The sequence below is a fragment of the Mugil cephalus genome, chromosome 12 (genome assembly GCF_022458985.1).
Source record: "Mugil cephalus isolate CIBA_MC_2020 chromosome 12, CIBA_Mcephalus_1.1, whole genome shotgun sequence".
Classification (NCBI taxonomy): domain Eukaryota; kingdom Metazoa; phylum Chordata; class Actinopteri; order Mugiliformes; family Mugilidae; genus Mugil; species Mugil cephalus.
The window spans coordinates 6,489,948-6,514,432 of record NC_061781.1 but is presented as its reverse complement, the minus strand read 5'-3'; the positions used below and the strand labels follow the sequence as shown (position 1 = coordinate 6,514,432).

The window sequence follows — 24,485 nt, the reverse complement described above, 5'->3', positions numbered from 1 at the left end:
GATCTTGTGACAATTCAACGTTCTGCTGGGAAGCGTTTTGACCTGAAAGTCATTCATGTGGATGTTACTTAGACATGTACCACCCACCGAGACCAGACCAGACACCTCCATCACACAGCATTGCAACTCCTTGATGGCAGGATCCATCCCAAAAATGGTTAAGGAACAATTCAAAATAGACGAACAACAGCTCAAGGTGTTGACTTGGCCTCCAAATTCACTAAATCCCAAACTGATCGAGTATCTGTGGGGTGATCCTCCCCTCAATCCATAGGCCCAAAGACCCCCACTAACAATTTATTCTGTTACCAGACACCACAGGACACCCTCAGAAGGTCCATGTCCATTCTCTGAGGTGTCACAACTGTTTTAAAGGCACAAGGGAGACCTACACAATTTAGGAAGGTGGTCATAATGTTATGTCTGATTGTGTAAATACGGAAGCAGTTACCAACAGTTCCAATCAAAGTCCCTCTGAGTTTTAATCTTCCTGTTTCCCCTTAATTCGCCCTCTCTGTAATGAGCTATGTTGTTGGCCACTTCTATTTGTGTTTTTATCCTCATTTGACTATTTAAAAGTTCAGAGGTCTTTGCAGTTCACTCTGTGAGGCTAAATATACCTGAAACATAAACTTGACATTTTGAAAATAAGCCACCCACTCATTTCTCTCCCAACATCCAAAATAGCAAGCTTGTTTATCCAAAACACTGATAATGTCCCAGTACTCCTCTTTATCTCTGAACAGTGAGTCCAAAAAGTATAAATATACAGCTAGTTGGTCTGGGGCGAGGGTGTCCAGACTACAGCCCGCGGAATATAGCCCAAACATGGGACTTGCACTTGACTATAGTGTATTATTTAGTTTTGAGACCTTGCACCTTAAACGCAGCAATGTCTCCACAAAAAAAAAAATCAAAGAAGACTTACTCCTGCCCTGCCTACCATCTTTTAATCCAAAGGGCACTGAAGCTGACAAAGAAAATCTTAAAATGAAAACTACCTGAAAGTGGAATGTTTGTTGGTTTTGCAACTGACATTAAACAATCATTGCAGTGTGTTTTAATAATTCAGGGAACTCTATGGGTAATTATCTTAATTGTTATTTAAGAGATATTTTCTAAGAATGAAGGCCTTTTTTTCAAAAACTACGCACATTCACACGTGCGAGCTGCCAAGAGCAACCACAGGAGTCTACTCTTGGAAACTGAGCAGCTCCACTGGAGCAGTTGCAGTACAAAAGTTTTGGGGAAAAGCTCAGAGAGACGAACGTAATACATAATACCACTTATGTCCTTAGATGTATAAGTGGGTCAAAAAAGACCTAGTGAGGTCGTTTTCTTGCCACATCTTCGTAACGAAAAGTTGTTCACTTCATATTTCATTCATTTATTCTTTTTTTGTACTACTTCCCCAATTGGGTCAAAAATCACCCACCTTCATTTCCAATGGAATTACATGGGAACCTTTGTCGATATCAGTAAAAAAAGCAAATATCACTCGGTATATCGGCCAGCTGAGATATCAGTCAATGTTTAAAATATTTTTTAAATAAGTTAAAAAAAAATGTTACAAAATTAAAACTAAAAATATTACAAACATGAACCCATTCTTGTGGGAACCAAATTATAATACAACATATAATACAAATTATGAATGTCATGATGAATTGAATTTCATCAAAACCATGAATTATGAAAAAAAATCATAAAAGTGGCATAAAAACACATTAATTCTAGCCCAGGTCATTTTTGACCCACTTATAGAAAAGCGTAGGGTCCAGTCACTTGTGCATCTCAGAATTACACAAAACCTTCTATCCCTGGTTCAATCTAACCTATTTGTGATTTGACTTCCTCCTCCTCAGATAAGAGCGGTCGTACACCATGTGTGGCATATTAAGACTAACCTCTTGCTACAGACTGAATTCTAAACACTTATCTGGAGACATGATGGTTTAGTGCTTTTAAATGCGCTTATAAAAGCCATAAGCATAGCTCCACTTGGAGAAGGCTGGTTTGCAGCTCTGTGCAGTGAAAGCAACAAACTGGCAGGGTTTGATGGACTGTGTTTAATCATGATCTTTCAAGCAGGCCAGGAGTGTAATACCTGCTGCTGCTGGGGGCATGGACACCAGCTTCTGACAGAGAGAAGGCTCATATCCAGAAAGAGAAACAAAACTCTACAATCTAAAACTAAAGTAGATAACTGTATTAGCTGCAATGGCTTCTCAACAATCACGTGTTGCGTCACTTATCTTCTTCCTACAACCACCAAACAAGTAAACACCACGTGAATGTAATCGATGGTCAATTATGCTGTATTTAAAAGTTCTGCACTCCACAGTGGTTATAACCACCTTTATATCAGCTGAACCACGTGAAAAGATTTTGAGAATTACATTTAGCATTTGATGTCGACTGGGACGTGGATGTTTTAGAATTAGACAGTCAAGTAAATTTTCCTGAGCCTCCAGTGACATTCATTATCTTGTCAAAAAACAACATTTTGTTAGGAAGTCCGTGAAGGAATCCATGATCAAACCACAATTTGAGGGTTGAGATAGGAGTCAGGATTTTTATGTTTTGTCACGGCTGCGGGCTGGAGGAGGATGGGTGAGTCACTTATAACTGATTGAAAATCTATGGAGCGGAGTCAGTCTGAAAGGCATAAACCTCTGAAAACATGCAAACTTTCTGTATTCATACATTTTCCCTGATGAGCAGGACCTGCCTCTTTAAACCACAGCTACGGTGGGCACAAACCTGTGAGGGACGCCAATCGTTGTAAACACAACAGCTCCATGGGGCATTTCATGCATTTTTAGTGCGCTGCAGCACACAGAAGAGTCTGAAGGCCTCAGATTCAGGGCTTATGCTCGGATTAGTGCCTGAAAAAGTTCATTCTGCCCTGGGAGACCCAGGGAGCACTGAGCCCTTCCTAACAGGGATTGTGTAACTGCTGGGAACTTTTGATTTTGTTTTGTTCATAGAAGCAGGAGGATTACATCCTCAGAGACCCACCTGACCCGCCTTTCTCCACTCAGTTTGTCCCCTGTTGAACCCATACAGCAGATTGCACCTTCCAGCCAGATGGGAAATACAGCAGCAGAGGGATTCTCTTCTATTACAGTGTTGGGGATGTTCGCAGGGCATTGGTTTTTAACAACAATCTTTCGCTCATATTGTAAACTTGGCAGCAGATGTGATTCCTTCAGGGTTAATCCTCAAGGTCTTGCATGTTGGTAATCTCCTTATGACAGACTAGGCAACTGGGCTATTATGACAGCTGTGTAATGTCATCAAAGGTCACTGGCTATATATATTTATAGCGTTGGCTTGTGTTGTTAGCAGAATGCCCGAGTTCGGCCTCAACTCTAAGCTACGGTCATAGTTTTGCCGCTGCTATAAAACCCACCGAGTGGCAATTACATGTTGTTCCCACAAAGTAACAGCACTTGTGGTACGTGTAGAGTTCCAACTCAGATCTCTTTACTAGGCTGTCTGCTGAACCATGCAGCGTCAACGAGGATAAAGGTAGACACAAACACAAGTTATCGTTATGGTCCTATTTAGCAACCAAATCAAGCATAAAAGCATTATCCAATTACACAATGATCTTTGCTTATTTTAAATAACGCCGCGCAGCAGTTCGAGCACAAAACCATAATTTAATTCTGAGCCTCTCTTCTAGCAGAAGCTTTGAGCGCTTAATAAATTCTTCCTAAGGCCACACACTTGTTTTATCTGACAATAAGATTACTCGAATGGAATATCCTGGAAAACTGTGGAGAGGAAGACAATTAAGCAGCAGTAATCTCATTTCTCCACAGCAGCTTCCATTGTTCTCCCAGAAAGGCTTCGGTTTAGTCCGCTCCAACTCTCATTCCAATCCATCTTTCCATTGAGAAATATTGTGCGGAGCCAAGGATAAATTAAAACAATAACATTTCGGCTCCACTCAAACGCAGCAATCAAACGCGAATAGGAGAGAGAGCCTTTGTATCCCTCAGGCTCTTTGAACAACCACTAGATAACAGCGGCCGCTATGAGTGCGGCTCCGAGCACACTGAGAACAGTGTCACTCTCTGTTAGACGGCCTTAATAACTTCCTCTGAATAAGCTCCTCTCGCCTTGGTGTGACTTCAGTCATCTTTAGACAACTTTCAGAACGTTCAGACTAAAACCATCAATTAACACCCCGAGCCTCTTCCTTGTGACAGTGGCCTCTGTAAACGAGGAATCATCAGCGTGGGCCAGCAGGTGTTAATCTCCCTTTTTGAAGATTATGCTTCACTTTCAGCCGCCTGGCCCAGACACTATCCACTCTCTTCTAATCCACCACTGCAGGCTTTTGATAGCTCCCACTGCGAGTCTTTATTGCAGTCACTGATTAAAACTGGGAGCCGGAGAGAGAGAGAGAGAGAGAAAAAAGGCAGATACAGAAATAAGACTGACGGAAGAGAAGGAAGGGCAAGTGAATAAATTTAAAACTATTTCACAAGCTAGAGCCTAAAATGCCTGAACGGTAGCTGCCTTTGATTGCCTCTAAATCTAATACTTAAGCTTCAATTACATTTAAGGAAAAACCTGACCCAAAATGTCAAGGTCCAAAACATTTATTTCACATTTTAACGAGAAATAACACCTCCAGAATATCTTAAGAAAAAAAAAATCAGACCTCACATTTGTGGTTCAGTACTGCAACATACTGTATATACAGCACTATTAATAAATTACTAGAACTAACTTGGACAAGACATGAATTTAAATCTGAAAATAAGATTTTTCCAATTCCAATATAACAAATATCCAGTATTGTTTTATAAAGACACTGGATAGTTTTGTTTTGTTCTGTATTTTTTTGCTTTATTTTGTTTTTCATGCCATTTCTTACATCCTGTCATCTGGCATCTTGCGAGACTAGTTTGACAACACTGGTCTGGTGCAATGACATTAGTCCATGAGTGACGAAGATCCAAAACACACAGGAGAACACCGTTCCGCCTGAATGCTGATGTGTGCCAGCATCTTGGATTAAAAAAAAAAAAAAAAAAAACAGAGACGAGCAAAACCATATGAAGGATGTCTGCCAACCAGAGGTAAAACACTGCGGGAAAACCACAATTCTGAAAAACTGAAACCTCGCTAAACGAGAATCGGACCGGTTCAGGAAATCAGTGGCTGTACCCTGCCCTAGAAAACATTCATGTCTATCATCACTGCAGTAAAAAAATTGGAAATTTAATCCTGTGGTGGCACTGCGAGGCTCCCTCAATCACAACAGAGAAAACAACAGTCTTATCTGGCCTTAGCTGTTAACACTCCAGGATCACTTGTAAGGCACTTATTGTGCTCTCTTTTCGCTCGGTCGTGTCTCTCTTCCTCTCTGAATAATCGCTTGGATAAAATGTAGACATAGCTGTGTTAGTCCCAAAAACTTGACATGAATTATTCACAACCATCTGCCACAGATCAGCAGTCTGAATAAGAGTAAAAAAAGTGAGGTGTGATGCTTTTTTTTTTTTTTTTTTTGGTTCATCCAATTTTAATGTTTTTGTATCTTAAGCAAAAAGAAACACGGGCCTCCAATATATTACCTTTTGATTCAATGTAATATACAGACACGCTGTTCGTGATCAAAGAGCAATTCTCGTGTTTATCTTCAAAACCAAGCTCGCACCTGGTACCTCGACGCTACCGCTCTGCTGCAGCTGCAGTTCCATGCAACCAGCTAGTCCAAAAACTGCAAAGAAAGTGAAGGGGTTTCCTTCCGAGCACGGGGTGTAAACGAATGTCAGGATGGAGACGTGAGAGAGCAAACAGGCACATATATTCACTGGATGAAAGAAGAACAGCAGAACTGTCCAAAAACAATAAAAGCCCGAAGAGAAATTCAGCTATGACTAAATCCAAGAGGGAAAAGGAGTTGTCTTGGTCTCACTTTGCAAACACCCAGAAGTAAGCAAAAAAAAACACACATTCACCAAAAGCATAACTACCAGGCAGCAACCAATACATCATCATGTACACAACACGAGGAAGATGCTTGTAGACGAGTCATAGAAGTAAAAACCGTGACTGAGTCCTAAACCCAGCATTAGCTTTTTAACAGACGGACTGTACGGGGTCTGCTCAGAGCATTTAGAACGCTCTATACAAGGTCTCCAGCAGCAGACGGCCCCTCTCTGTTTGTGTTCCAGGTCGGGGAGTTGCTGTGCATGACGATTTATTGACGCAAGACCCCCCCCACCTCCCACCCACCCACCCTCAGCCAGGACCTGCCGCAGATTACTGCTGCTGGAGAGAGGAGAAGATGGGAGGGAGGGGTGGGGAGGGAGGTGAGGGGACAGAAGGGGAGGGGCTCGACGGGATGAGAGAGTTTTTCTGTGTGTGTGTGTCCCAGCTCAGCCTCCAAGGCCATAAACCCGGCTCCAAAATGCCAAGCAGCATGTCAACATGCCAGCCTTTGCCACCCAAGTTTAAGTCGGACAGAAAGGCCCCTTCATTGCTCTAAAATAGCGGTTTGAGAATAGGAAATGATGATCTGTCATATGTGGAAAAAAGCCTTCGCAATACTGCGCAGACCGGAGGGCGACAAGGAGAAAATGAACTGCTAACAGGAGGGGAAATAGAACAGTGAAAGCTTCATTCTTAATTTCCGAGCTCCCAAAAGAAAAATCTGGTGGTTGAAATGTTTTGGCTTAGTACAAACTTTCAGCAGACCTATCCCTCATCTATTTTTGGCATCAGATGGGAACAGTTGGTATTGTATAATAAATCTTTTTTTCTCCAAAAGTTTGTGTTATTCATTGATAGATACAGTGATCAGGCATAACATTATGTCCACTTTCCTAATATTGACTCCTGTGATGTCTGGCAACAGAATAAGTTGTTAGTGGGGGCCTTGGGTCGTATGGGTTGAGGGGAGGGGCCTCTGTGGATCATCCCACAGATAGTTGACCAGGTTGGGATCTAGTGTACTTGGAGGCCAAGTCAACACCTTGTGCTTTTCTTCATGTTTTCTGAGTGGTTTCTACACCATTTTTGTGTGTGTGCATGTATCAGGCTGCATCCTGCTGGGGATGGCTGCTGCCATCAACCAGTGTCATTGCTATGGGGTGGGGGGGTGGGTGGTACATGTAACAAGTGACATCCACATGAATACCAGGTCCAAAACTTTCCCAGTAGAACATTGTGATGCCACATGGTGGTCAATTTTATTTACTTCTACCAGTGGTTTAATGTTGTGGCTGATTAGTATATGTCAGCGATCATCGACTGGCGGCCAACGGGCCAAATCCAGCCCACCAAACCGTCCAATCCGTCCCGCAACTGGATTCCAAAATTGTAGATCAAGCAGAAAATGCGGTCCGCACTATTAAAGCAACTGAAAACAGCAACAACTGAGACTCTCAACTATCAGTAATCTCCGCCATATACGGCACTTTTTAATGAGGACAAACTCGCTGCACTGTTTAAACACAGTTTCACACAGTTATAGTTACACAGATTTTTACGTAAGTAACAAGTAACGCATTTCTGAAGGTTGGCATGGTAAATGCCTACTTTTCAGTCCATTCGCCATTAAAGGATCTGTTTTCCCCATCAACGTTTTGAGAGTGCCATTTTAGCCTACCTGTACTAAGAGGCCTTTTCCTTCCACTAACTAAAACTGTACTGAAACCAGTGATGACCCCATCGAGGCTTTGTTTCAGCTGTGTTTGCTTTTCAAGTGGTCTATTAATAAAGTTTACTTGAATTAGGTTGAGGCAAAATATCTCTAGCACTCCTGGTGGTTGACTGTGGTATAAGTGATAGGGGCCTGACTCATAAAGGCTAAAAATGCCTTGAAAGAAATTTCAAACTAGATGGGAAACTGTTAATTCAGCTACTCGGATGGGTAATGAAACGTCTTCATGAAACTCTACTAGTCCAGTTGCCTTTATTCAACGCCTTTTGGATTTATCAATAAAAGCGCAAGCAATAAAAATAACACCAAAAATTATATCACAGAGAAATTGTAATCCTAAACCAAATTTTAAAAACTTGAAACATAATAGACTAATCAGAGACACAGCATGGAACTGATCAAACAGGAGGGAAATGAAAGAGGAAAATATAATCCATGCTGTTACGTAAGTGAAACTTGCATAACGGCATGAAAAAAAGAAGAAGATGAGGGAAGGAATCACAGATATCTTTGGCCTGTGCCAGCATTCGTCACTATGTGACAACCTGAAACATCCACTCCAATTTAAACCCCTTTGGCTAAGAAAGTGACCATCTTTACAAACAGAGCCCAAGAGAAGGTGACGCCAGCAGGCCCCACTGAGCCACACAGGGCCGCTGGTACCGGAACAATGACTCAATGGTAGTGACATCAATCTGCTGAACACGACCAGGACAACCAAAGCATGATGGGGAAGGACACAATTGGCCTTTTGTCGATGTTGGGCAGTAGCTGCGTAGGAGGAAAACCCGGATCTGTACCATGGCTGTGTTTGAGGGAAAAGGTTCTTAAGAAGACCACATGAGCAGCCCTCATTGGTTGAGGTCAAGCACACGTTCCAGTTTTAATTATGCGAAGGCAGATAGACATCCAAAGAGAAGTGAAGTGCATCCAAAAAGACATTTCAAAAGAAAGTGGATTTGGGGAAAACCTAAAATGAATTCTGCCTGTGGAGAAGTTTTTGTTGTAGTAAAAGGCAATCAAAAAATAAATGAATGGTAGTGATGTCATCTTGTGAAAAAGAAGACTTTGAGTTACAGAATACCTTGAGAATACACACTAATCCATGGATGGAAAACACAAAGGATGGCTAAAATAATAAAAACATCTCCACAATTCAGTGTTCTGCTGGGAAACTTTTGGGCCTGGCATTCATGTAGATGTTTCTAAGACATGTACCACCCACCTAGACCAGAACAGACACCCCCACCCCACAGCAGTGACACTCCTTGGTGGTGGCAGCAGCCATCCCCCAAATTCACTAGTTCCCAAACTGTGTCTGTGAGATGATCCAACCAAATTCCCCCACTAACAACTTTCTGTTGCCAGACACCACAGGACGCCCTCAGAAGACCCATGTCCATTCTCTGAAGAGTCACAACTGTTTTACAGGCACAAGGGAGACCTACACAATACGAAGGTCATAATGTTATGCCTGATCGGGGTATATAAATAAAGAGCTGCATAAGTTGTAAAAAGATAGTGTACTTCTGCCCACCTGATACTTTCGTGAAACATGCCAGTGACTGAATGTTGGGGGTTTAAAGCAGAGCTACAGAAAGGAAGTGTGACACACACGGATAAGACAGCAACACAACTCAGAGAAAAGATGAAAAGATGTCATTGAAGACAGTGCACCAAACTATTCCAAACCACCAAACTATTCCACTCTTTTGGATAAAAGCTTCATGCACTCCACAGTAGAGGGATCAGCCCCCCCATCAGAAAACCAAAAACCAAACTGCTCCTATACCAGTGAAGATCAGAGCCTTCTTTAATGTTTTGCTGTTGGCTTAGATCAGGGGGGTCAAATTCGTTTTAGTGCAGAGGCCACATTCAGCCCAGTTTGATCTCAAGGGGGCCAGACCAGTAACACAATGCCCTATTAACCTATAAATAACATCAACTCCAAATGTTTGACTGTTTTTAGAGCCAATAAGTACAAGTGGAAGGACAGTTCATTAAATGCAAACATTTTCATAACAATAAATGTAACGAACAACTGGACATTCCTTAAGAAAAAGAAGTGCAATAACTGTTTAGTTCTAGGTCTCACTGTTGAGTTATGTCCACAGCTTTTACTAATGCTGTGTGAATATTAGGAGTAATAGGAGTTACTGTCATTGGAAAAACTGCAGTTAAAGTCTTCAATGCACTTTGCAAATTCATCCTGCAGGCCAGATTAGACCCTCCGCTAGATTGATGTCGCTTTCATCAAGTGATTCTAAACTATGCAGCTACCCACTCCATGTAAAGAGCATTATTGACAAAGAGCATACTACGACTACAGTAGTATTCATATTCATATTCGTATTCACATATTCATTTCTGCTGTAGATGTTACATTATGAAAGCAAATATGTACAAGAAAACAGTTTCCCATTGTAAAATCCAATATTTTTAAAGCTTACCTTGTCGACTATGAGAGCTCATGGTTAGTGCTGGTGAAGACTAGCCTGGGAAGGACAGGAGAGCAGTGGGTTTGTCAGTGCGTCTGCGTGGCCGATGCAGTGACCACCATTTAGGGCCAAGAAGAGAGGCAGTCGTTTCTCAGGAGTTCATCACGTCGAGCCACAGGTGGAGACCTCGGTCATGAGCAGAGGTAGAATTCCGTCCACCAAACGATCAGACTGTGAAAAGCAGATGCAAATTAGCATATTCATATACACATGATATTCCAGACAGAGGCTCATGTACATATGCACACATTTTTCTCTCTACCAACCCTTGTTTACCTGAGACCATGTATGGTCATTTTACAGACCAGAAAGGAAAACGCACCTGCATGTTCCAATCGTTCAAAGAACTAATGCATGAGTTTCCCTGTAAGTTTATTTTCCACCAAGACTTCCTCTAAACTTTCTGCATAATGTCAGGTCTACTTTTTTCAACCTGTCTACCTTGATCTAGATTCTGGCTAATAAGGCAGCTGATAGCAATTACTGTGAGCAAATTTAGACAATATAAAACAATTGAATTTTAAGTGCAGTAAAACATTCTAACTATTGCGACAACAATAATCCTATTTAAACATTTTACAAATCAACTGTTTGATGCTAGACACCAAGTACAACTGAACTTCATTACAAATCTTATCGAATAAAAAACAAAAAGTAACTGGATTTATTATGACAGAAAGAAATCATGAGAAACATATTGGGTAACCACATTTCTGCTTTTTATTAAATGTTGATCCATCTGGGTTTACTAAAGTCACAGCAAGTGGCAGTCAGCACTGTCTGTCTACACCATAGACTTTATAAATATGGATGGCGGAACAGCTCCTCTAAAGTGAAGCCAAAGCAAGTAGAGCTCCCCCTGGTGACTGAGTGCAGTGTAAGTGATAAGCTCCACCTCAACCATGTTAGTGGGCGGGACTGGGACCAAATTAAAACACTAAAATACAGTCAAACACATTTTATTTTAAGAATGGTTCTAGTCATTTTAAGTAATTCATGTAATGTTGACGCATGTTCAAGCTTCATTTTTTCAAATAAGTTTTATTTTAGTTAGTTACTTGATGAAATAGATACAGGATGTGACACAACTGGTGGTCGCCATGCCAAACTCTCCATAAAGTGGTTCTGTGAGAGTTGTAAAAACAATGTGTGCAGTGTATATTCCTACATTTCCTATTACCTGGTGGAGGTAGAACATAGTATTCATAATTAAAGCATTCATAATTAAATGAAAACGAGAGTGAGTCGTGTGCTCGGGTCTGCACACAGTCATGAAAGGCTTCTGAAGAAAACGTATACACCAATCAGGCATATCATTATGACCACTGACAGGAGACGTAAACGTCCACCATCGTAGGACACTTCAATGTTCTGCTGAGAAACTTAGACATGTAGGACCCACTTAGACCAGACCAGGCACCCCCACCCCATAGCAATGACATTTCGTAATGGCAGCAGCCATCCCCAGCAGGATGCAGCCTGACACAGGTACACACACAAAAACTAATTCTTAGGAACAACTCAAAAACATGAAAGGTGTTGACCTGGCTTCCAAATTCACTAGATCACAAACTGATCAAGTATATGTGGGATGATTCACAGAGGCCCCTCCCCTCAACCCAGAGGACCCAAAGTCCCTCAGAAGACCCATGTCCATTCTCTGATGCGTCACAACGCGCCTGATTAGTGTATATTATCAAGTGCATACACTTCGTGAAATATCATGTGTGTATTAAATGCAATTAGGGCTTTGCAAGAGTTTTAACACTGGCTGGCTAAATCTTTCCTTCCACAGCTTGCACGGTCAGCTGGGAGAGTCAGTGCCTAAATAAAAGGCTCTTGCCAGTCATAAAATCCTAAATTAAATGCAAACAAAGACCTCGTGAAAGCTTAGACTTACCTCTGAGTAAACAGCAGAAGAAGAGGAAGAAAACTTTTTGTACTGTTTGTATGCCTCATGCAATCAAAGTTTCAAGGAATATGTAAACACACACAAACACACACACAGAAGGCTCCGGCTATTCAACCCTAACTGGCAGAAACAAAGATCCACCTCTGTCACACTGAACAGGTGTCAACAGAGCACAAGCAAGTGGCAGGGAGAGCTTACATAAATTCACATTTCATTTGCTCTGATTATCACTTTAAAGCTACTGAACAGAATCATTGGTGGGAAAAAAGCTCATTGTGGAGCAGAGGCAAAGTTGTATAAAATGTCATGGAAACACATTTCTTTAGGGTCATACGCCGCTTATTGGGGATAGCCACTGAAATCTACAACAACATAAAAACACTTGCTGCCACCAGATTAAAGTGACAACATAGACATTTAAATGCACATTCTCATCTTTCATTCCTTCAGCGTGATTCTACAACAAAGTATGTCATTCATTCTTAAATTTGAGCCCAGCTCCTTTTAGCATCCTTCGGGCCAGAGGTGAAATAACCAGAGGGGAGACGTAGATGCCTGTGTGAATGTCTGACATGGGTGCATGTTTAGTCAGAAGCATACAGACAATACTTATATGGCCGAGGGGGACACTCAAAGAGGGTGTTGATGGATTTGCTGAAGCGTGAGGTGCCAGAATAAAAGTGTCTCAGCTGGACGGCAGCGGTGCTATTCTCAGATCAAGTTGCCCATTTTTGTCAAAGGAGTCGTCTGTCACATGAGAATCCAGACTGTGCTTTTACAGCCTGTAATGCTGTGTCAGTGGAGACCTCAGGCAATTAGTCCTCTCACACCCTCCCTCTTTGAGACGCGGAATATACATGTGTGTCTAAGGGAAGACAGAAATATTCCTTTACAGACGGCATCAACCTGTTGTCAGAGGTAATTTTAATTTCTTCTAGAGGATTTTACTTTATTTTCTCAAATTTCAACTGTTACTCAGGGATCACATTAAAAATAGACCCTTGTACAACCCAAAAGGTATTTTTCACCTCATTTTCACAGACGGACACCCTCATTGGACGAGATTTATTGCTCTCGTGCACTACAGTCTGAATCTGGAAAGGTTTCATGCTGCTTGACAGGAAAACAGCTCTCAGGACCCCTTAATGGACTTCATTTCCCAAGCACTCCGAGCATTGCCGGGAGTAATCACAATGGCATAAAAATAACATGTGGTCGGATAGCGAGCAGTAAACAACAATTAAGAGACCCCTTGCATAGCTTATGAAATGAATCATTGAAAATGCACTTGTGCCATGAAGACTGCCTCAGCCTTTCTGCTCTAATTGACTATAAATTATTCAGATGGCGAGTGGGATTAGTGGCATCGCTAGTATGCCACGGATTGACTGACTTTTCTTTGTCGACAGCAAAAAAATACTTAAGGTTCACAGCCAGATGTTAGATACAGATATTCGGTTAGTTTTCTTTTGGGGAAAAATGGAAAACCTTAAGAAAAAGCTTTGCATTATCACGTTCAGCAAAGCGAATGTCAACATGTCTGACGGCCGCCGATTCAGTTGCAGACATGACTCATCTTCTCTGAAAACAGGGAGGCTCAAAGACAAGTCGTACAAGTGACTGGGTGACAAAGACACCGCTACACTGGAAGAACGCAGCACGAGCGAGTGGCTGAGCACACGATCGAGAAGAGAAAGGGACACGTCACCTGGCGCGAAGGGATCTGCAGAAAGGCATCATTCGCTCCTGCTTGTTTGCAAGCGAACACGGTCACTAATGACCACAAGACATCACAAGAATCAACTGTTGGCTAAACTGAGACAAGATCGCAAACAAGACGGGCCGCTATCAGATGGCACAGGGGGATTATATTTTCCTGCTGATGCATAGCTCTGATAGCTTAGGGGGGTGTTTACAATGACCAAGCACACGTTCAAACATATAACAGTGACTAATGTGATAACATAAACTATGAGTGGTGCTTACGTTTAAATGTTAAGTATGATAAAACACTGAAAAAGAACACTCATTGTGGCCACAGTCTTCCTATTTTCCCTTGTTTATACTGATACTAAGTAATGTGTCACTACCTCTAGTAGGTAACAGTGATGCACCTCCAACCACCATTAATCAAAGGAAGAAGTACATCTTACTGTCATGTGTTGATAGAACCTGAGTTTAGATGCCACCGTGAAAACTGAAGAAATACGCAAAGCCAGAGACTACTGCACTAAAGGGCTCTGTACAGAACTATGAAGTTAGAAAATCACGAGCAGACTGGACTGTTTCCCGAGGAAGCTGAGATCCTCCAACCTGTGCCTCAAAATGCTGGACATATTTTACTTAATATTTTTATTTTTGCTGTGGCAGGCACTCTGGTGGTCTGCTGGGGGAACAGGGTTGATACCAGTGACACCACCAGGCTGTACAAACTGATCAGGGAGGCTGGGTCTGTCATTGGTTGGAGAAAGGAGACTTTTAAAGCGGTGGTGGAGGCTAGCACACTGAGCAAACTGTTATCGATCCCAGATACGATAACCCTGACTACCCTCTCCACCATGTAGACAAAGGAGCACCGTCTCTAAAAGGCTCAGACAACTTTGTCGTCTCAAGGAAAGCTACAGGAAATCTTTTCTGCCATCAGCCATGAATCTGCACAACTCATCTGTGTGTGTGACGGATGACATTGGACTGAGCTTAATGGGCACAAACACAAAAAAAATTATTTAATGTTTTTGAAATGAGGCATCTTTGTGTGTTTCACAAGTGTAATTTTTTCTTTTCACACTGTACATTTATGCATACATGACAGAAAAAAAGAAAAACCGGTAACATACACACAAGTCCACTGATGGTAATGCGTAATCACATGTGCCGTTACCTCGGAAACAAAAGTGGATCTATTCTTGGTCAAATAAAAAGCAGGAAGTGGCATGCTGTGAGCCAAATTCTACTTATTTAACAGAAGCCCAATCTACTTCCCTTTCTTTATTACTAACATTCTTTCAAGACCACCCTCACTGTTACTAAGTAACTTTGTAGTTTCGTTTCAAATACCGTATCTACAATACATAATTACCCATTTCACAATTTAGAAATCTTCCATTCGGCACAGAGAAGATTTTTTCACGACACTTTTCTAAGTGGGGTGTAACTGAAGAAGTTCAGTCTTGTGTGGCCACTGTGAAAATGAGATGTTTTCACATGATCAGACCATAAAATGAAACCATTTTCTGTGGGGGAGGCAATGACGTCTGACCTGGAACAAATCTAGAACTTAACAGTAAAACTGCTTAAGAAAAAGGTAACATCGGGATCAGATTCTTTTGACTTTTTTTACACTGTTTACTTTCGTTGATCTGGATTCATAGTGTGACGTTTACCAAGTAAAAATCTTCTTTACAATCAGACACTAAGAAGCAACTTTCGCCACAGGCATCCAGTTTTATGAATAAACAGAGCAGGGAATGAAAATGACACAAAATCAAAAGACGCAGTGAATGGAATCCAAACTAAAATTACGATTTGGAGAGATGAAAATAAACTGATATTTGGAACGTCGCTTCCCCTTTCAAGCAGCTCTCTCATCACTGGAAATGCTTGAAAGTAAGAGAGATGAACAGATGGGTTTCTGTGCAGAAGACGTCATTACAGAGGCATAGAGGCTTGTTAATAGCCAAGTCAAGCTCCAAAGTAAAAGTCGTTTTATAGTAAACTGTAGCAACCAACACGTCGATGGAAAATGTTCAATGAGTCAACAGGAACATGTAAACACGGAGAAATCTGTGTTGGTAACAACAGTTGATTTTGATCTTATGACCTGCTGCCAGATCAGCCATGATTCCTCTCCTTTATCGTCTCTGTACTTCCTTTTAATCACTCCCTGTGTGTCACTATCATCTCTTCCGTGTTTCTCCTCTAATCATTGAGCAAAAAAAGAAGAACGATGAACCAGTCAGATGCCGTCATTACACTGCTCACCTGTGATTAGCCAGACTGTGTCACGTCAATGAACACATAGTAACGTTATCATCAGGCCACTGAATGAAATAACGATCATTTTTGTTAGCAAAACTAGCAAATGCAGTGACGGAGGGTGACGATTTAGAGTATGTAGTAAAAAAAACATTCCACAAAACTCTACAGCAACAACTTAAGATAAAATCTGACAGCAGGCCAACGCCTAAACTAAAGGTATTCAAACTTTTAATGTCTCTCGCCCAATGACGACTGGGATGGGCTCCAGCAAACCCCCCGCGACCCGAGTGAGGATAAGTGGTAGCAGAAGAGGAGATGAGAATTACATGTGCACTGAGTGGTTGCTGGTAGCACTAAACGTATTATTTTGCTGGCCAGTGGCCGCTGAAGTTACATGAAATAGAGACACACAAGCTGCAACACACTTTTTTCTGTCCCTTAACTCCTAAAAAAGCAGATAGATTAGAGTTTTTGTCTTAACTGAAAAAAAAAAAAAAACACTGTTGAATATTAAAGAACTTGGGAGGATATTTTTGCAGTCAATCTGTAAACACATATAAAAAAAAACAAGGTAAAGCAGCTTTCGGATCAAGATCTAATAGTGCATCTGCGTATCTGTCAGTGAGTGGGACGTGCTCTTCAAAGCCTGCTGAAATCCAGCTTTCCCGGCCTTATGTAACATTATCAAGTTTGTGCACGGTCAACAATTGCAATAAAACCCTACCAACCAACCCCAACCATAAATATGTTGATACTGCAAACTGGCTTTGGGCTGTTTTAAGTATTAGCACCACATCTCTTCGCATTTTGTTTGCAACAAAAAGTTGCATGCCAGAGGACCACTGGGGCCTATTTGACTGTGACAGTGCGGTGAGGGGGGGGCAAGGTGGTGGGACAGTTTGCACATTCCTGCTGGTTGAGTGTGTTTGTGCACCACAGGTACCGCAGCTCATACCCAACACTGCCGTGGCATTAATGGAGTCTGTCAGCGTAACGTCCATTGCGTGTGTACAAACAAGCATGCCTTCCCCAACTGCCAACCACTTGCTAACTGATTTTGGGGGACTGTGATGGGTTCAAAGTCAGGGCAAGGTTCTGGCAAAGCCCAGACGAACTAAAACGGGTTTATTATTGGAACTGTGAGGCACGGCAGGGTGCATGGGGCTGAATGTGGGAGAATGATTCATACACCACGAACTCACTGGGTGACCACAAAGATCAACACAAGGATTCATCAAGCCTCAAATCACATCAGTTGAGGCAGAAACTGCCGGTATTGTTGCCCAATGAAAGCTCTAGGTCTTTGTGTGCTTTTATTGCTGATTCTTCCTCTTTTCAACATGTACTGCTGGTCAATATCCAGCAGTTCTTTTATTATTAATTTGCATAGCCTAATGACAAATGTGAATTGCCTGTGCAATGATTGATTTCCCTGACCTTTTGTGTGTTAATGCTTATGTAACCCAAAAATGGATTTCTACTTCCTCCCATTTTCAAAAACTAGTGATGGTGCATATTAGCTAATTTGCCAATTCAAATGACATCATCACCATCATTGGTGATGGATTTAGCCTTTAACTGTACTAGCGTCTTCTCCACATTGTGTGTAATCGAGAAACCAATACAGATGTCTTTTTTTCCTCAGTCTTGAACAGAGTAATATGGTGAGCCACAACGAGCAGAAGAGAAGACACATCGGAAGCCTTTACAAATTCCTGTTGGGTTAATGTGTCTGTGAAGTACAGGGAACTGTCACCTTACTTGTCCCCGAGCACAACCGTGGTATTAATAGACCCCATTAGAATCCATTAGCGTGACAACATCCAATAAAATGTCCACAAACAAGGAAGCAAGTATTTCTAGTGCCAGTTTGTGCAAAATAATGGGTTAGAAAGTCAGAACTGGGCCCTGACACGGCGGCACAGCGGAACTGAGCTAAATGAGCTTATTAATGAGATTATGAAAGGGATGGTTCAGGACGTTACAAAAAAAAAATCTGTGCTTCCTAATTGGTAAGGTAGGAGGGCTGCACGATAAATCGTTAAAAAAAATCGCAATCTCGATTCACACATGCACGTGATCGCATTTTGAAACATAACGACTCTTAAGCATTTTGTTCCACGAGCACATCACAAACAAATGCTCCCATATCTTCCCGCCCCTAAAGGCAGCACTGCCGCTGACTCCTCCCTCAACCTATGGTGAAGCTCTTTACAACACTGATTCTGTCAGTGGAGGAAGCGCCTGAAGTTGAGTGTGTGGAAACAGTGAGGGAGAGAAGCAGAGAGAAGTCAGCGGTAAAGACAGTTAAGTGGATGGCGAATAAACTCCAGGTGGTAATGACGAGAGTCGCCCACAGACACGAACCCAAAGGTTCGCATTCAGCACTGTAGAAGTCTTTTGGATTTAAGAAGTCTCAATGTTTGATGCTCTACTTGAATGACCATTTGAATGTTTTTTTGTTTTGTTAAAAATTATCAGTGCAATAAACATTCTGTAAAAAAAAAAATCGTGCCGAAGAATCATGATCTCAATTCTAAGCAAAAAAATTGTGATTCACATTTTTTCCACAATCGTGCAGCCCTAAAAGGTAGAGTTGTGCAAATTAGTCCATGAAATGAATGGTCCAACATGCTGCAATGACTGCAAACTAACTTAAAGATAGACAAACGCAGTCGATCTCCCAGGTAGAACTCCAGTAAGTACAAAAGCTGATGTGTAGCAGAATTTTGGATTTAAATTGTATGTGAAACACTTGTGTGAAAATCTCTTTCATTATTGCATGTGTTCAATTTAAAAAAAAAAAAAAAAAAAAAAAAACAGCGTTCCAACTGTGTGTTTTGCTCTTTGAAGAAATTTGGAGTGGTGGCACTAATTGCAATAGAGATAATAAGACAGAGATAGTAACAACAATCTGACCTCCACCAATATAAGTCATTTAGCTTTCAGAACAACAACTGCAATGGGAGGAGCATCGATTTAACTGTGTGTGAAATACACTTAAATTAATTTCATTATTACGTATCGAATATTATTGAGCTACGTCTCATGAAGCAACAACTTTGCAACAAATTTGCTTTAAAATATCATTACGTTAAGAAATACTGTCTTTCCCATGCACCCACCCATGTAAAGTATGGCCTAAAATCATACCCCAGATTCAAGATTACAGATTAAAGCAATGCAGTGACGACTTTTGAATAACTGATGAAGAACTGTAACAACACGTGGCTGTGACTTCGTAAATATGACGTCTGCATGAACTAGGATGACGCGTCACGTTTACATTCACCCCCAATTACAGCAGCTCCTTAACATCTTTCATGCTACCTCAATATTCACCCACATATCAGCTTTATTAATCATGATGATTAACTGTGTAGGTTTCCCACAAATAGGCACGTGTGGTTTTGTCTAAGATCTAATTTAACTATCAATTACTCTCAGTTACTCTCAACTCTCCAACAAAATCAGAACGCAAAAGCGTCTTTAGACTCGCACACACAACGGGAACTCTGCTAAAACAGGAAACGTTCTTCCTCTCTTCCCCATCAGTGGTCTGTAAAGGCCGACATGCAGCATATTGTACATTCAACAAATAGCATGACAACTGAAGTGATTTACACAGTAACAACAGAAAAACTGCAAAGTCAAAGTTATCTGGACACTTCCTCTTAGTGCAAGACGTAACAGGACTCTGATCACTACGAATGATGTTTCAATCACACAACTCATTCAAGAAACAACATCTCTTGTGGCTGCTTTTCACTGCGATCTAATGAAACCCTTGCAGAGAAAGTGTCATCATCCCCTATCCCTCCACAATGAATTATTTCATGTGACCAACGAATAATTACAGCCTGGCGTCTTTGCTGAGTCCTTTAATAAGTGCTTGCTCTCTGTTTTGCACAACAGAGCCTGACGTGTGTTTTTTTTTTTTTTTTCCCACATGTGAAAATCTAAAATAACTCCAGTGTTATCTTGGGCATACCTGACGGCATGCCAGGTATGTCTTCATTAAACAACTAAATAGTAGCAGTCCAGGCTTCCTGGAAAGTTAAGACTAAAATAACTGGATGAGCATTTGGATACATTTGTATTCCCCGTCTTCTCACTCACTTGCTGTGTTTACATCAGTGCTTCAAGTGTGACGCTGCTCTCTCTACATATTACACTCTGGTGTACTGGAAGTTTTCTCATCACATCAGCAGTTGTCACAAGCAGCTCATACTGTCTCCTTGATTCATAACGGCCTTTATACTTCGTTACCCACGGGAACAGCACACGTCGCTCACTTCTTCCAGTCCTCTCTGACATTACATACTGCTCACGTGTTTGTTCCCGAGTAAAGGCTCATTTAACCCTCCTATTATCCCCGGGGTCAATTTGACCCCAATCAGTGTTCATCATTCAAAAAATTAACAGTAGAGGGAAGGTCAATGTACTGGTAGCATGGGGTTATTTATGCAGTCAACAAATAAACAAAGTGCCTGACACAAAAACTTGGTCAACGAGCTGGTGTAAATCTTTTCTTTAGGGAAAAATGTGTTAGTAATATTTAAGGATAAGCAATAGGATATACTGAAGCAGATACATACCACTACCAAGTGGACCAAACACAGCTCTTGCAGTTTGCGCCACCACAACGCGCATTACATTTCTGTGGAGGTGCACGTCAGCCATGGCACTAGGGTCTGCGTACAGTTTGCACCGTCACCATAGGTTCTGCATCAATTTCATGCAGACATCTAAACTACTAGTGTTACGCCACGCACCGGCACCAACAGAGTCCTCCATTGCATTTACTGCACCACACACCAAAACCAGTTTGAATAGCTAGAGAGTAGTTCACTCTGCCAGAGGGAAAACTGGACATTAAGCATAGTGTGACACACCAGTTTGTTGAATAAATTTAAGGTGAAAAAACTTTTCATATGAACACTACATGAACGGCCGTGCTCAATTATTGGCGGAGCTAGAACAGGCTGGCCGGCTGGGAAGGAATTTTTAAAAAGACTGTGAGGGCTGCTGAAAACCTTTGATAATTCAGCAGGAACATAAGTACCCAGTAAACATTTCAATGCGGGGTGGGCATCAGGGGACGTGACAAGCTCCTGGGAGATGCACGTTCTCACCTGAACAGAGGAAGAAAAGATATATGAAGTGGTCAAAACTCCCACTTACTACACTTGTAGTATAAGCAATTCTCTTATTAGACAAAAAGTTCAGGCCATTCACTGAGTTTCTGGGAGGGACGGACGCATGGTCAAAATAAAACAGTAGTAGCAAAATGTTCAGAAAAGTGTAAAGACAAACAAAGGTGGAATCGACAAGGGAAACACCGTGGAAAACAACGGAATGGTCTTGGTGTTGTCACTAAAGTTTGGGACAAAACTACCTCTTAAGTCTTTTTTTGTGCATTTTTGACGTTTCAAGGTGGGAAGAAACTCCTTGTGCATGACAGAAATGTTCTACTTCAATAATGTTTTGCGGCATGTGAAAACGTACGTTCGCTTACCAAAACATTAGGTACTTTATGACTGTGAAGGTTATCAGTAAACTCCTCACCAGTCCGTCAGAACTGAAGAAGCTACTCGGATGGATGGTGAAACGTCTTCAAGAACCTCCACAAGGTACATTAGTGAGAATGAACGCGTTATAGTGCAACAGACCTGAACTAAACCCACATTCTAATGTTCAGTTTTTGTTGAAACTTGGAATGAAAGGTGGCATTGGTTCTGTAGGATCATAGCTTGTGGTCGGGCTGGATGTAACTACTGATTTCCTGGAACCAATTCGATTTCAATTCACAGGGTCCAGATTTGATTTGATTCATGAGGAGATATTTCAGCTTTAAAAGTAAAACTACTTTTAATTCCAGAGGTTTGTGATATTTTCACAATATTTTTATCTCTGCTTTGCTTTTTCCCAGCTATTCTCTGTTGTCACGGTTTTAAATGAAACCAGCTTCAGGCCTGACTGTTCTGTCATGATTTGGATATGTCCTCACACGTGGACTGATCTCACTGTGCAGACTTGTGACATTGGTCATGCAAATACCAGCCTCACAAGATATTTCTACAGAGAGGCAAGGAATGTTTTTCTTTTTTTTCTTTTTTTTTAATTGCTCCAAGGATTTTATGAGTCAATGTCGGCTCTTTCATATCAAGATAGAGCTGAATTGCAAAACTTCTTCTTCTTTCTTTCTTTTTAGCTCAAACTTTGTTGTAGTGTAGTTAAGTGTTTCTGTTATTTAGCTTAGTCCACTGTGTGAAATAGGGCGATGAAAATAACAGAAACATGTGCCGGTTCAATACAATACAATTCAATAATACTACAACCCATCCGCCTGCACAACATCTGCATGGGACAGATGACACTCTCAGTTATTGTTTTTGCACATTTGCACAATGGTTGTTTGGTTATTGGTTGTAAATTGATTTAATTTCTTTGCAATTTCATTCTTTTTATTTCTTTTATAATATTCACTAATTTATAATTCTTGTAAATACTGTGTATACAGATTTAGTTTTTCTATTTTTTTTTTTGTGTCATCTATTATACATGCTGTCGAGTGCCTGTACATTGCTGGTGCAACTGTGATATTTCCCAGTTTGGGATTAATAAAGTATCTACCCATCTACCTATCGATCTATCCATTCATCCATCCATCAGTCACAACCTCCAAAATGAAAATATAGCTGAATCTACAGCTCTCTTGGTTGTTTCAAACAAATGCTGAAGACCAAACCCTTCGTGAAGCTCAGATTTAGAGCAGGATTGTGAAATTAGAATTAAGCCTGAAACTGTTTATTCATAAAATTGAATGATTTCAATCAAGGTGAAGAAATATAACCTTTGTAAACATGGCCACTCTATGTAGGAGTTAAGCTCCTTAAAAGCTTCAAAAATAATAATAATAATAATTAAGCATTAGCAGACTATCAACCGTACAAAGAAGTGCTCTAAAGCGAATATCTACTTGACAATACTGACAGAGCAGATCATAGTTTTCATCTGCATAAATCAGAGCTCTGTTCTCAGCAGCTCTTCCTTTATGAGAGGAACTCAGACTTCTTTTTTTCTCTCTCTCTCTCTCTCTCTTTTCCAGAGGGCTGCTGTGACCTTGTTCCTGTGGGGCCTGGAGTTTACAAGCATGCGCCAGCAGTCCTCCAGAGCTTGTAACGCTGCTGAGGGAATAGTTTCCACTAGTGAAGGCTTACGAGAGTCTTAGCAGAGCAGAGGCGCAGCCCCGCCGCTGCTCTCCCGTGTTTACACTAAAGGGAGACACAAGTTTACACCCAGAGCTGTGGCAGCGGCGGTCCGACCTCAGCACGAACCTCCATCACACAAACACTGCTTTCTCCTCAACGCGCACGGTTACACGTGAACGCAACCCGAAGGACAACTGCATGTAATCCGGAGCAAAACCGAAGCACAAGGAGACGACTCATTTAGTGCGCTAAATGTCACGGGGGAGACAAAACTCCCCACTACATCTGGCAGCTTTTATGCTAACCCCTTACTTGGTAGGAAAGCAATGTTGACAGCGTACGGCGCTGTTACACGCAAAAAAGAAAGTGAAAAGTTTGGATAACAGTGGTCGTCCGCTGTCCATAAAGTTTACTTCGCCGACATTGCAGCCGGGTTTTAACTATAATGCTAGCACTGGAATTAAAACTCATTCTCAAACCGAGCAGCTAAAGCCGAGTAGTCCGAAGTTTAGATTTTTTGCTTTTTTAAAATGCACTCCAAACTGTCTGCGAAGATAGCATTGCGCAACATTTACATTACACCTTGCTTCTGCTAAATATAAAGTCCCTATCGACGTCCCATGAAAAGTCAGGTACAACAGAGCAACTTAAGACTCCGAAAAAAAATGAAGGTGCAACAACCAAGAAAACAAAAACTACTTTTTTTGAGACTCGTTCTGAACGTTCACACCAAAAGACGACAAAAACAAAGACGGAGACTACCTGAACTGAGCACCCTCGGGCGCAAATTGCTGCTCCTCTCCCACTCTCCAAGAGAGCATCCGCGGTGCAGGGTTTTAGGACCCGTCGGTACTGTGAGAAAACCATTCAGCCTAGCCAGCAGCAGCTCCGCCATACTGAAGTAATCACGTGCCGGGCTGCCTCCTGGATTTCCGTAGTGGGCGGGGTCTGAGGGGCAGTATGATTGACAGCGAAGAGGAGGAAAATCTGTGAGTGTAAGCATGAATGAAGTCTGTCCATTCTGACAGTATGCCACACCGTTGTGTATCCTCTAACTCAGGGCTATTCAGTTACAAATTCAGTCGGGCCAAATTTAAAGTTCGAGGAATTCCAGACATTTTACCTATAAATCAATCTTTTAAATGACAAGGGCGTGTCGAAAAGTGCACAAACCACAATAACAGAGTTGTGAT

General features: G+C 41.5%; 1 protein-coding gene across 1 annotated transcript in view; it reads right to left on the bottom strand.

Annotated features, from left to right (window-relative positions):
• Positions 1-24,196, bottom strand: part of hdac4 (histone deacetylase 4) — a 124,087-nt gene extending 99,891 nt beyond the window's left edge. The window contains exons 1-2 of the mRNA XM_047600382.1: positions 24,055-24,196; positions 10,141-10,359 (exon numbers count right to left, since the gene is read on the bottom strand). Of these exons, the coding sequence (XP_047456338.1) occupies positions 10,141-10,162 (22 nt within the window). The 5' untranslated portion in view covers positions 10,163-10,359; positions 24,055-24,196. The remainder of the gene's footprint in view (positions 1-10,140; positions 10,360-24,054) is intronic.
• Between the last annotated feature and the right edge of the window lie 289 nt (positions 24,197-24,485).